General features: G+C 38.6%; 1 protein-coding gene across 1 annotated transcript; it reads left to right on the top strand.

The window, feature by feature from the left end:
* The first annotated feature begins 8349 nt into the window (after positions 1-8349).
* Positions 8350-14027, top strand: LOC121989617 (protein translation factor SUI1 homolog). Its single transcript, XM_042543759.1, has 5 exons — positions 8350-8486; positions 13059-13156; positions 13240-13439; positions 13516-13569; positions 13652-14027. The coding sequence occupies exons 2-5, from the start codon at positions 13120-13122 to the stop codon at positions 13694-13696; spliced, it is 336 nt and encodes a 111-aa protein (XP_042399693.1). The 5' UTR covers positions 8350-8486; positions 13059-13119; the 3' UTR covers positions 13697-14027.
* The last annotated feature ends 616 nt before the right edge of the window (positions 14028-14643 follow it).

Here is a 14643-nt window from a genome sequence, read left to right as displayed (position 1 = left end):
TCACCGGACTATCGAATCTTGGAGAAAATGTAAGTAACCGAGATTCGCTAAGGTACGCGTTAAATCCATTCCCTAGGAATATGAAATGGGCTTCACTAGTATATGCTTTTTATATCTCTAAGGACTTAGAAACTATTACTTTAGAAGAATTATTTTCTACGTTTGAAGTGCATGAATCGAGATGTGCAGGTACGAAGGAGTCGAATCACAACATCGCCCTCAAGGCAACGAGAGATGAACATGAGTCAGAATCTTCTCTCGACGACGAGGAAATGATAATGATGGTAAAGCGCTTTAAAAAGTTATTTAAATCAAGTAAAACTAACCCTTTGCAGGGTAGAAAGAAAATGACGATCAGGTGCTACCATTGCAATGAAGAAGGGCATGTCAAAGACAACTACCCCAAGCTAAGGAACAAGAACAAGGGCAAAGGAAAGAAGTTAATCCAACCAAAAAAGTTCAAGACACTAAAAGCGACATGGGACGATATGTCGTCAGAATCGGAAGTCGAGGCCTTCTCCAGACTTGCATTAATATCAAGTCATCAAGACAAAGGCTACGATTCAAGCTCGTCCGAAATGAGCATCGAGAGCATCGATGAAGGGGAAGCTACGTTGAAAGAAAGCAGCAGTTCAGGGGGAGCCATAGATAACGAGATCGACAAGATCAGTCAGGTACGATCTCTTCCTCTTGATAAATTATTTAAGTTTGTTAAAGTATTAACTAAAGATTGCTGCAAATTAGAAAAAAGAGGTTAAAAGTTTAAAATTAATTCTAGCTAAATCTTACCCGTTAGAAGAGTTTGACAAAGTAAAATTAAAAAATGATAATTTGTAAAAAGAAATAAATAACTTAAAAAATCTTGTATGCTCATCTAATACAAGCTTTAGAAAATTTAATAATCTAAATTGGTATTTTAGATATCATAAGGGAAAATTAAAAATATTTCAAAGAAATATATCCCTAAGGAATACCTAATTAATCTAGTTGGCTGAAACCTATATTGGGTTCTGAAGTCATGTTTAACTTGAACCTTAATTTAAATTTAGCGTTTTCAGCAAGAAAATTAAACGTTTAATTTTTGTATGAGGCTTTGTCTAGAAGTGGTTGATGATCTAATAACTAAGAAGGTTTAGTGCCTCGCCACAGCCTAGAAGCCAAAATATTGAAATAAAATTTTTAATTGACTAACTGTCATGCCCCGAGGGTAAGGGTGTCCAATCGAAAATCAGACAGCACCTCCCCTGTAATAGTGACAATTGGAACCAATATACATTCACACTCAACATTTAAATATATTCAACAGCCCACACGGCTGGATATAAGCACAACCATGCAGTTTATAAGCAGTCCACACGGCTGAAAGTAACACAACCACGCAGTTTATAAGCAACCCACACGGCTGAAAGTAAATACAGCGGAAATCATAAAAATATTCGAATGTAAAACCAACAAAGCAATTATCCCAAAATACCTACAATCACCATACTAAACTCCAAGACCCACATCAACTTATTAGAAAGCAAATACGCAAAATCAATATACCACCCAAACAGTAACAAGATCGAAAGGAAAACAATCCTCGAATGTGTAGTGGGACTGGTAGCCAAGACTCTCCAAGCATCCTTGATTCATCTACCTGCTACCTGGAGAAAGAAAAACTAGTTTGTGGGGGTGGTGAGTACTGGGACTCAGCGGGTAAGGGAAAGATAGTGCATGAACATAATATACAAATAGAGAGTGAGTCAACAGTATACAGTCTCATAAGAGAAATAGAAGATACTAAAATAAAACCGTAATATATGCTCATACCTGAAACCATATCCTAGGATAGGTAATAGAAGATTAGGAGTAATACCGATCGACTACTGAACTATTCATCACTATGAAGGTATCATATGAGGTAAAGGCATTCTATCAATAAGTAAACCGGAGTCGAACAACATGCGATCAATACATATATAGCTCAACAAGTATAAATGTATCACATGGCAAACGAACAACTGTAAACATAAGAAAGCAACAACAAAGAAACAATAGCATAGGTAGGTTCGGAGCCTATGTCGACTTCTACTCCAAGGCCCGCGATCCTTAACTACGTTGTTGGGCAATCCACTAAAACTCTTCTTTCCAAAACCTCCAGAAAGAAGCAATTCATACAATGAAATGAGTAAAATGGTAACTGTTGGAACCCCAAGGTGTTTTGATGTAATCAAACAAGTTAAGTTAGATCATGTTTTGTCTAACCCTTGTGTCTAAGTGTGTAGGAGCTTAGTAACACAGGAAGTCGCGACTAGCGAGAAGGATGGCACGGGGAGAGAGTTGACGAGCTCGGTGCGTCTGAGGGACTAGGTGACCGCAGAAGAGTACATCGGTGAACGAGAAGAACATACGCAACGTTCGAGGGACGATAAACCGGGAAGGAAGGCTGCTCGAGGAGAAGGCTGGAACTTGAGTTCGGGTGAGCCTATTTCGGATGGATGAGATCACCTAAGCTAGCAGAGCCGGAGTTTAAGAGCCGGACCGAGACGAGTTGAACCGAAACAGAGCTGCCGGACGAAAAAAGTCAACCAGAGTTGACTTTTGGGATCCGGGGCACCCGGAGCTGACCGGGGCGCCCGGAACGTACTGGGGCGCCCGAACCGAAGATTTTGACCAGATCGAGTTTTGACTCAATCTGAACGTTGGGGGATAAAATTTTATCGCCCCCAGGGCACCCGGATCCTTTAGGGCGACCCGAACAGTGCTATAAATATAGCACTGATCTGCACAGTCTTTTCAACGAACTTGTAATCCATTTTCTCTGTGCTCTTCTATTCTTTTGTGATGTCAACGCTGTAAAGAGGCTACTACGCCCAGAGGAGATCGTAAGATATTGAGCTATACTTTCCTTGGATTAGCAATCCCCTGATTGCAAACCAAGTAAACCCTCTACGTCTGTTTTAGATTCTGTTTAGTTAGTCTCTTCTATTTTAATTACAAGTTTTATTATCTAGTTAAAAATCCAAGAAAGGGTGTTTTATTTTTCAGGGCAATTCACCTCTCCCCTCTTGCCGACCTCCAAAGGGACCAACAAGTGGTATCAGAGCCAAGGACGCTTCAGGAAGACTAACCGCCGATCGAAGCAACGAGATGGTCGGACCAAGCATTGCTCCACCAAAATTCGAGGGGGACATCACACACTGGAAGTGTCGTAGGAGGTATTCCTAAAAACTGATTTCAAAATTTGGTTAATTATAAAATATGAGTTTGTAGCTCCGACGGATCAGAATGGATAAGAAAAAGAAGAGACCCAGTGGACAAAGAAGGAGCAGAATGATTCCGTAGCGAACAACCGTGTGGAATATCACCTGCTGATCAGCGTGTTGCCGCCTCAAGAAGTCAACCGCATCGGAAGCTACTCGTCGACCAAAGAACTCTATGAGAAGTTCCTAGAGCTCCACGAAGGAACATCCGAAGCCAAGCTAGCAAGAAGAGACATCCTTCGGAATAGACTGACGAACATCCGTTTGGAAAAAGGTGAGAAGGTAGTTGATCTACACGCAAAGGTAAAGGAATTGATTACTGGTCTCGAGAACCTCGGTGAAACGGTAACAAATCATGACACCATACGCTAAGCACTCAATGTGTTTCCTAGAACTCCAGAATGGACATCAATCGTCGACTCCTAGCTACTATATTTCAAAAGATCTGAAGGTGTGCAGGGACAACAATGGAATCAAGCTAGATGATCGCACTAAACGCTACCAAGAAGGATGAACCCGAGTCAGATTCAGAAAAGGATCAGGAAGCATATATTATAAGAAACTTTAAAAAAAAAATAGATCTAATAAATTTAAAGAAATGCAGAATAAAAAGAATCCAAGAAATAGAAGAAGGATGCGTTGCTACCAGTGTCAAAAAGAAGGACACTTAAAAGAAAACTGCCCAGAACTAAAGAAGGACAAAGTCAAGATACCCAAGAATCTAAAAGCAACTTGGGACGATATTTCATCATATGAGTCCAAGATTCAAGAATATGTCGGGATAGTACTGATGGCAAGCTATGAAGGGCAAAGTACATCAGAACTCAGCATCGATGAAGGGGGAGGGCAAAGTACACTTTTACCAACGGTTTGAAAATCACTCCTCTTGTCGCCGTCCCTATATCTTATCGAAGCGGTTTTCGTGACCGTTGGTAAAAATTAAAAAACCGCTCATATTATACTTTATAGGTATGGTTTGAAACCGATCTTACACGTTATACATATAACAACGATTTCAAACTATTTCTATAGCTATATATTCAGGAGCGGTTCAAACCGCTCTAAAACTCTTTAAGTGTTAGAATGATTTTAAACCGCTCTTACATACCATGGATATAGGAGCGATTTCAAAATGCCTAAATGTCATAATTATAGGAGCACTAATCCTACAGGTAGACTCGCCGACCTCGGGCTCTTAACCGGGTCAATGGGTCAAGTGCCCGTTGACCTTATTTTTATTTTCTTTTAAAGTTGGAAAAGAAATTAGTTATTATTGGGATTTGAACCTAGGTTTCCTAAATTATAACATAATATCCTAACCAACTAGACTACCGCTATTAATATTTTTATGTGTTAGTTAATTATTTAATAACTAGTCAATAGTTTATTTTGTTATATTGTTATTCTTAGTAATTAGGAGAAGATTAAAAGACATATTTATTCATTTATTTATTAATTTATAATCGTTTACTGATAGATAATTTTATACGCTAGTTAATTATTAAATAATTAATTAATAATTTTTCTTTTACTATATATTTATTCTTAATAAATCCAACAATGTCAAGTTTAGTAAACGATTTTGATTACCTATGGGTATGAGACTAAGATGATCTATGGAAAGGACTTTGGTTCTAGTTGATGCTGAAAAGGAAAAAATTTAGGTTAGCTTTACTTGCTATTAGAGACTAATAAAAGAAAAAATTTAAGAGAAAAAAATAATAAGGTTAATATGTTTTAAAAATAATGGTTCTATATAAATAATAATAATATTTAATAATATTCTGATCATAAATAATCTAATATTATTTTTAAATTTTAAAATAAATAATTTTTAATAAATGTCATTATAAAATATTTATAAAAAAATATCAAAGTTATATTCTAGTAGTACGAATTGGAGGATGGATAAAATCAAATAAAGAAAGAGAAAGGTTTTTCAGAGTGAGATTTAGGATTTTGGAGTTGAATAGAGGAAGAAGAAAAGTTTCTTGGCGTGAGATCTAGGTTCGGAGTTGAATAGAAAAAGAGGAAAGATTTTTGACATGAGATTTAGAATTTCAGAGATAGATAGAGGAAGATGAAGGTGTGAAGGTTGCGTACGATGCCGGGAATGAAAGTTATGTGTTTAGGAAAAAAATATTAAGGAAAAAAATTTAAGGAAAATACATATAAGAAAGGAAAGAAAATTGGTATATGTAAAATTAAGAATTTTCTTTTAACAAAAATAAAAATAAGAAAAGAATGAAAACCGATATAAAATAAAATTAAGATTTTATAAGTTATTTAAAGAATAATTTGTTTGACTAATAAATATTTATATTAAATAAATAAATTTAAATTTGAGATGTACAAAATAAAATTACATTAAGTAAATTGTACACTTTAATTATTATTATTTTTTAAAAATATTGATCAATTTTAACTTCGATAAGAGTGGTTTATAGAATGACTACTAAAAGTGTACTGTTTGATAACTGTTATTAGAAATTAGAGCAATAGAAACAGTTAGTAACAACGTTTAACATACAACCGCTGCTAAATGTACCAAATATAAGTAGTTTCAAGATTGCTTTTAATAGTTGAATCATTAAGAGTGGTTTCAGCAGTGGTTTATTCAAATCGGTGTTAGAACTATTCAACAAGAGCGGTTGCAAAATCGTTCTAAAAAGGTAAGGCATTAAAAATGATTTAGTTCAAACTGTTTCTATTGTTTAATTTTCAAGAGCGGTGTTAAAATCGCTCCTAATAAACCGCTCCTATACGGGTATTTTTTTTGTAGTGTGCTGCAATTGTCCTCCGCTTGTCCCTTTGACATCTGGGCATTGACCACCTTGACTTTGATCTCCACCTTGCCAGTTGACCTTATGCCAAGTGGGCCTCCATTTATCGCCGCATCAGCTCAGATTAACTTGCAGAACAACTTGGAAGAGCCAATCGATTGGAAAACTCCAATGATCCTGTATCTTTAGCAGGGTGTCCTACCAGCCGATGCCGAAACAACGAGATTAACCAAGAAGAGAGCTAATGCCTATACACTAATCAGGGACTAGTTGTATAAGCGGGCATTCTCTCATCCACTACTCAAGTGCCTAGGACCGGATGAGGCGGATTATACTCTATGAGAAATTCAACAAGGATGTTATGGTGATCATATGGGAGGAATGATGCTAGCTCACAAAGTATTGTTGGTCCGATATTTCTGCCCCACCCTGTAGAAGGATGCCCAGCAGTTGGTGACCACTTGATTCTCTTGCCAGAAGCATTAGAACGTATCTCATCGACCTCCCAGTCAGGTTCGAGACTCTCGCCCAGTGCGAGTTATAAGCGAGCAAGGCTCTCACAACTAACGACCTCTCAGTCAGGTTCTAGACTCTCACCCCAGAGTGAGTTATAAGCGAGCAAAGTTCTCGAGACCAATAACCTCTCATTTACGTTCCATACTCTCGCCCCAGTGAAAGTTATAAGCAAGCAGGTCTCTCGTGACCAACGACCTCTCAGTCGGGTTCCAAGCTCACGCCCCAGTGTGAGTTGTAAGCGAGCATGACTCTCGCGACCAACTACCTCTCGGTCAATATGCTAGACTCTCTCCACAGCATGAGTAATAAGTGATCATGACTCACGACTACTTATTAACAAGCTGGATGTTTTCTCTGATATGATACCCTCCTCAATCATCGCCTTGCCCTACACATGCCTCATTCTTCAGCACATTAGGCGTTTGGTTCGAGAGGAGAAGTAGATAACACTAGAGCTTGAGTACAGTCGGTCGACTACACCTCCTTCGACTACACTTGGAGGGAAGCTTATGATACGGTGCGTAAATGGAGGGCCCGATAATGCCAGAAAGTCAACGGTTAAGAGGAGACGACAGTCAACAGTCAAGGGGAGGTGGCGGTTCAGCTTCCCCACTTCACCCTCCATATAATTCCTGGTAGACAGGTCAGGTCCTCAGGGCTGAGCCCCGAGCTGGGGTTTTAACTAGTTCTCGGCAGGATACCTACTGCTCAGGTTATCCAAGCTCAATCTCTACATATGACCCTGGCACATATGCCAGACAATCCTCTACCGGCTCTGCCCTGGTCGGGTCATGCAGGCTTAGTCCTTCGTCATAGTCTCAGATGATTCCTGGCCAGTTCCGCACAACTCATTCTCTTCATCTCGATCAGACATAGTCCCTTGATACCCCTTGACCGACTGCATACGGGTCAGGACATCAAGGCTTAGTCCTTGTACCACATTTGGGTAATCATCTAAAGCTGTCTACGGATGAACCTAGGCAGGATGGATAACACTAAGCGACAATAGTGTCAAAGAATCGTAACCTCCTGTCAGCGAATAACTGTCGTAAGTCAGAGAATATTATAGTGTTCTGCCATATACTAAGAGTGGAACCTTCCTCCTACCAATAGGAGGTTGCCAGACATCCTCACTCACCCGACATGCCCTGACACTCGACATTCTCTAGCAACGTGCATGCTCAAAAGGCAAGCAGAATCATATAAAAAGAGAGGTCATCTTCATTGGCCAGGTACGCGCACATCCGCACATATCTTAAGCAGTTCCTTTTTCTTCCTTCCTTTGTATACTGCTTCACCAGAAAAAAAACTTGACTTGAGCGCCGGAGGGTCGGTGCCAGGGACCCCTTCCCTGGTTTTTAGTCTCTAACGCTCTATGTGCTTGTCTGGGTATGTGCAGGACCCAAGTGCCACCGGTTCCGTTATCACAAGCCTCTGGTTTCACGTGAGGGTCCAAGTTTCCAACGCACACATATAGGGTATGTCAAAGTCGCCACTCCGTCAATATAGACGTTATTTTTATTGGCCTTCATCTGACTCAACTTTCGGATATAATCATTTATAAATAAAATATAAATAAAAATTATGAATTATTTACAAATAATATCTATAAATAAATTAAATTCATAAGGATAACTCTTATCAAATTTGTCATAAAATAAATAAATTTGTAATATAAAATTAAAAATATAAAATTTTTAAACAATTAAATATTACGATGATGGCGTAGTGTTAACGCGGCGGTCTTTCTTGTCAACCAAGAACCAACAAATAATAAAACACTTTAAAAACAAAAAGTATAATTTAATTTAATTTAATTTAATTACTGTTCCTCTTCTTCTATAAGTACTGAAGTTGGACGGGAAGAGAAACCACAAATCAAATCTACTTCTCGCCTTGCTTGGGATCGCCGCTAGGGTTGTTGTCTACTGCTCCGCAGCAGGTAAGGAAAATCCGATCTTTCCTTTGTTTCTTTCTCTTCTTGCATTCACTAAAAAAGTCAGTTCTTGGTTCTCGAAGTGCATCGTCTAGGTATGAGTTTTTGTTTGGAATCTTCTGGTGGATATGTATTTCGTGTGTTTCATTTCCTATTTGGTATCATCAATTTGGTCCTTGTCTGTCTTATGATATTCTATATGGTACCGTGGTGCATATCAGAATTAGGGTTTTAGATTGGTCTAAAAAAATCGCGTATTTGTTTGTGGATTTGCATGTTTAATTGTAGGAAAGTGGATTAGCTTGGGAAATCTTTCAGCGGTGTGCGTTTAAGCGTTTTTATCGGGCGGAGCTACAATCTGTAGAGGGTTTTAGGGCGAATGAACTAGTTGGAGTATCTGAAGCTTGGTCCGAAAGCAAAGAGAGTTCTTTTCTGCCCTCGTCTATTTCGTAACAAGAAATGAGAAAGGGGAAACCGTGTGCTTTTGTTTCTGTGTCGTGTTAGATCTGATGTAGCTGTCAGGTTTAGTTATACCTCTTTCCCCTATGACTTTCTGTCTTGTTTCATGTTCTTGTACTAGTGAATAGAACTTTTGAGCTTAGTCCTTTCTATAAGAATTAACCTATTGCAGTAAAATAGGGCATCATGTGCTTATCGCCTTATCCTGATCGACTGTATACTTCTAACCTTATTATGACGCTATGTGACGTCCTCCCTTTCTCATTGGTACTCCTTTCTATCAGTATTACATATACTGTTTCAGTTTGCCTTTCTTTTTTGTTTCCCTTTTTGTATGACTCTGCTACCAATTGGGAGAAGTTTAGAGAGGGGTTTTGGAGAAGAAATAAGAAATCACTAAACCTAGAGAAGCGGTCTCTAGGTTAAACCAAAATAAATTGATTCAAAACAAAAGATAATGCCTAAAATCTACCCAAACAATTGTTTAAATAGATCTAAAATTCTAAGATGCAAAAAACTAAAATAACCCTAACAGAAAAAACAAAATTATTCGAAGCCTCCTATATCAGCCGTCTTGGGAGTAACATCAAGAGGTAGCCTAAGCAGTGTTGTAAATAGTGATAGGCCGTGGTGGGGCAATCAATGACCGTCTATCGCCTTGGCATGTGGGTTTTTTTAGGGTTCCTAGAATACAATAAGCATCCTATGTGGCCATTTTTTTATGATGTTTATGCATAAATAAGCTTCCTACAAAATAATACAATTTAGATAAGATTTTATACAATATATATAAACTAAAAATAAAAAAATTAATCTATATATATATATATATATATATATATAGGATAAAATCTAATAAAATTATCTCAATCATAACTAGAAATTGATTAAAATTATTAATATAAATTATTCGATTAAACCTAAGTTAAAAAAAATGAAAAAACCTAATTTTTGGCGTTTCGACATTTGGCTTTAGAGTTGTCGTGCAAGGGACGCCTCGCTAGAGCGATGGATGCTTTGTCGAGCCCGGGAGAAACGTTCGGACGCGTCGCTAGGTCTAGGCGATGAGCCCGGATGTGTTGTGGTGCGTCGATGCCTTGCGTATGCCATTGGTTCGGGCGAAAGTAGCGAAATATATAAAAGGCAGTGGTAGCGGGCGACAATGGAGGAGGCGGAAGGGGAAGGAGGTGAGTTTTTTTTTTTAACCTATGTTGTTTGATCGACTTAAGCAGCCGCCTTCGACAAAAGCAGGCGGGTGAGGTCGTCCTCCCGCCTAGGTGGCTACCTCAAGCGCCATTTAGAACAACCTAGGACAAAGATCCTCTAGTATCAACTTGACAAAATCTCCTAGCAATTGCTGCACTTTTACTAGTCCTTCTTTAACAACTCCATAAAAAGCCATCACGTTTGGATGATGGAGCTGTTGGGGAGCCCGATGCGATGCATGCTTAAGATGTTTCACAAAACGTATACAGTGAAAGACAATAATTCTAAACTATTACATACACACATCACATGCATCTAGGACACATGCATGTGCCAGGTATAACGATATAATAAAAATTTACAACAACTAATTATACTTGCGAGTTCATGATCGAACCTTGTAGATAGCGTTTGTTAGCCTTGCAAGATTCGCCTCTTTCAGAATCAATGAGCAAGTTAAACGAAGCTGGCCTCTAATCGTATCCACGTCGAGCTTTCGTCAAGACGATTTCCAATGCCCAAGTCGAGTCTCCGCTTTGGTATTAGACAAAGTGGGGAGATGGAACGATTCGAGAGAGGGATAATGGTTTGATTTGTACCCAACGACAATTGTAACCATACGACACAAATCAACTAGCGGCAATTGCAACCAGGCAACACAAATCAACCGGCGGCAACAACCGTTGTTGCCACTGTCTTGAGCCTCAAACCTCGCTGCCAACAAGGGGTAGCGAGTCCAATTGCGGCTGAGTTATGACAGTTGCTTGCCAGAATAGTGATTTGACTGACGGAAAAGATGACCGAAACAACCCTTGGGCGGCGGCGATAGCAGGAAGATCAGGCGGCGCAAGGAGGACACTTCTCTTTAGTCCTTGCTATTCGGTGGTTGTGGCCGGAGATCTGGCGTTGACAGGCAACGTAAAAGAGGGGCGGTGGCGCAAGAGAGGGGTTGTGACCTTGATTAGTCGAGTCTTCACTCCGCATGAAATCGTTGAGCTCAATAAATTCTTGTTTGTGGCTACATAATCCCCATTATCTGGCAACAAAACGACATTGTTTGCCTCCTCTATCCAAAATAAATCATTTCGGGTAATCAACTAGTGAAATTCCTTTGTATAGTCATCAATCGATCTTGCACCCTATCTCAACGCCTGACGTCGTTGAAACAAAGTCTAAGTGTAGCCAAACAAGAAGAAGAAAGTGGCTCTTCATCTTCTCTTAATCAGTGTCGCAACTGCTCCTACCATGTTGATGCTCGGCCTTTAAGTTTGATGGTAATCAGTTTAACTTTCACACGATCAGGTACTTCCTTATAATAAAAAATTCTCTCAAATTTGTTAATCCAATCAATAAGTTCTCAGCTTGTAACGTACTAGAAAACTCAAGAAGGTCAACTAAAAACTTGGTATCTCCGTACCGTTCCCCTCGACCATGACTTTTGCGATTGTGGAAGGGGTTTTCAAAAATGGAATCAGAATTAAGATAAAGGAACTTACGACCTTTAAGATCTCGTGTGGCCAATTCTGAGTTAATTTTGTGACTTGTTTCTATAGATCTTCAAACCTCTCATCCTAGAGCTATAATCACAGTGGTGGGCTTCCTCAATCAGAACCTGTTTATTGCAACCATGATCACGACCACGATGAATATTCATCGGATTTGATGTGCTCTGATCCAATTGACGCCAGGTAGAATATTGATTATTCTAGAGGCTTGTTTTTACAGATGGATTTCGGAGAAGAAATAAGAAATCGCCAAACATAGAGAAGCCATCTCTAGGTTTACCTGAAAGAAATTGATTCAAAACAAAAGATAATGTCTAAAATCAATCCAAGCAAGTGTTTAAATATATCCAAAATCTTAAGATGCAAACGATGAAAATAACCCTAACAAAAAAAAAAGGGGTAGAGTCATGCGGGGTCCCGGGGAAGGATTCATTGAGGTTTCTAGGATTCAAACCCGTAACCTTTTGGTCACAAAGTAACAACTTTACCGTTGCACCAAGGCTCCAAATAACCCTAACAGAAAAGACAAAATTATTTGGAGCCTCCTTATGCTTGAGTAACTTGGTGGTTTGGATGTGATGTAATCAGCAGATGGTTTTGTTTATTGCTGTTGATATCTTGCTGTTGGTATTTCATATAGGGTTAAGTAAATATGCGAGCTTAATAATTTGAGTAATACTAGTCCATTTTGTGGTCAGCATGACTACTATTTTCCCTTGAAGTGTTATTATTGCGGGTCTGGGTCATAGTGGTATATTCGTATGTAAAATCTTTTGTTGCCAGTGCATTTCAGTGATTCGTTTGTGCTATTGCTAGACATTTTCATGCTCGCGGTTAGATTTATTGGAAGTTTTTTTTTGCATTAAATTGTTTGCTGTCTCGGTTTGTATTCTTTTGCATTTTGAAGTTCACACAATCTGGCAACTTAAGTGGGCATTTGAAACTGTTAATTCTATTAGGGGGATATTTGTGCCACAGCTGTTATTTTAAAACGAATATCACTGGTATTTTATGGCTTGGTTGAACTCATTTTTTTTCTGTCTCATGATGAATGATTAAAATAGTAAGAATTCAATTGCAAATATTTGATATTTTTTTTTTAAATAACAATTAAATGCATATCCTTTCTTCAAGTCTCTAATTGCACATTGATGTGCTGGTTTCAGAGCTTGTTAAAACCCCAGTTCCACATGTCATTAGCTTCCTTAGTCATCCTTAATTAAAGCAAATGCTATTGAATCCTTCAGGTCCTTACATTGTCTTGTATTTTAAGCTTCAATTTATTTTAAACAAGCTTTTGTATATAAATTCTAAAGCTGAGAGATAAATTTTAAACAAATGATGTATGAGCTTGTTTGGTCAATGGTTCCTGAATGATAACAATGGTTACACTTTTTGTGCTTTTCAGATTTTATTTTAGCTCTCCAAGTCCCATAGTTCCCTCATTTTCTCCAATAGCCCCAGTGTTCATGTCTGATCTTGAAGTTCAGACCCCAACAGCTTTTGGTATGCTCATGAACCTCAGTGTCATGATTTGTGAAGTGCTGTTTTCTGTGTTATGCAGCTAAATGCAGCTTTTATATTTGCAGATGCTTTTGCCGATGCAAATGCTGAGGACTCCGGTGCTAAGGAGTATGTGCATATCCGCATACAGCAACGGAACGGCCGGAAGAGTCTGACCACAGTGCAGGGATTAAAAAAAGAGTTTAGCTATAACAAGATATTGAAGGATCTGAAGAAAGAATTCTGCTGTAATGGTACTGTGGTTCAGGACCCAGAGCTGGGACAGGTATTGTTTCACACCGTCGTTAAGTATTCTTAGAAACATAAACATCTGTTCATGATTGTAATGGTTTCTTTTGTAGGTCATTCAACTTCAAGGTGATCAACGAAAGAACGTTTCCAGCTTTTTAGTTCAGGTACTCTCCTCTCTCTTCATTAGAACTCAGTCATCGAATTCTTGCTACAAAAGTAATGTTTTGCTATTCTCTTACGGTGTAGGCTGGAATTGTGAAGAAGGAGCATATTAAAATTCATGGTTTCTGAGTAATTGCGAACACATCTCTACTATCCTACCCAATAAGGTCATCCAGTGTGCTGCTTCCTGTTGCATGTTTCTATACTCTGCTTTACCTTTAGGAGAGGCCATTCCTGGATGGCTTCTCTCTCTGAACTCACATATCTTAAAAACATATGCTGTTTGGAATCCTATGCCGTAGACTTGAATCTCATGTTAGTATTTTGGTGCTTGAGTAATCTTTGTTTATGCTCGAAGTGCTTAATCAGTATTACTAAACGGTTGCTTGACATATGCATGTAATGGCTATGTGGATGTTTAACTATCTATTGGTAAGCATAAGATGCAATTATATGGTAATGCCTGTTTGACAGAATGCTCCTTTGATTCTCACTTGTACTATACAACCCATCCGAATTGGATCTTGCTATTAGTCGAACATGAGTCGGCAAGCAAATTATTGAAGTGTTCTCATACGCTTTGTTCTCTGTTTTAAACTATCCATTGTGTTTTGCAATTCACTTTGAGTTTCATGATTATTACCAGTGTAATTAATCGGAAGAAAACAAAGTGATCTGTAGGACATTTTATACATGACCGTAAGCTATCAGTGAGCTGTCTCTACTGTGTTGACGAAACTGTTGAACGCCACAAGACTGTGTGTGTGAGAGAGTTGGACCGCTAGGAACGCCCACGAAGCTTGAGAGAGACAGAGAGTTAGAATAGAGATTAGGGATACCTCAACTCATCTACTCTGACGTATAAGTCAAGTCTTCGGAAGGGGTGGTGAAGAAGAACCGTAAATGAGAAGAAGTGGTGATTTGTTGGAGTGTGCATGGGTATCCTGTCTTTTTATATATATGATGTAGAAAAGATGCATGGTATAAGAAAATGTCACATCATCATATCAAAAGGTCATATAGAAGATTGTGTGGATTGTGTGGGGTCACGTCATGTTGACTATACTATATGTATT

This window comes from Zingiber officinale, chromosome 6B (genome assembly GCF_018446385.1).
Source record: "Zingiber officinale cultivar Zhangliang chromosome 6B, Zo_v1.1, whole genome shotgun sequence".
Lineage (NCBI taxonomy): Eukaryota > Viridiplantae > Streptophyta > Magnoliopsida > Zingiberales > Zingiberaceae > Zingiber > Zingiber officinale.
This window is presented reverse-complemented; position numbering and strand designations above follow the sequence as displayed.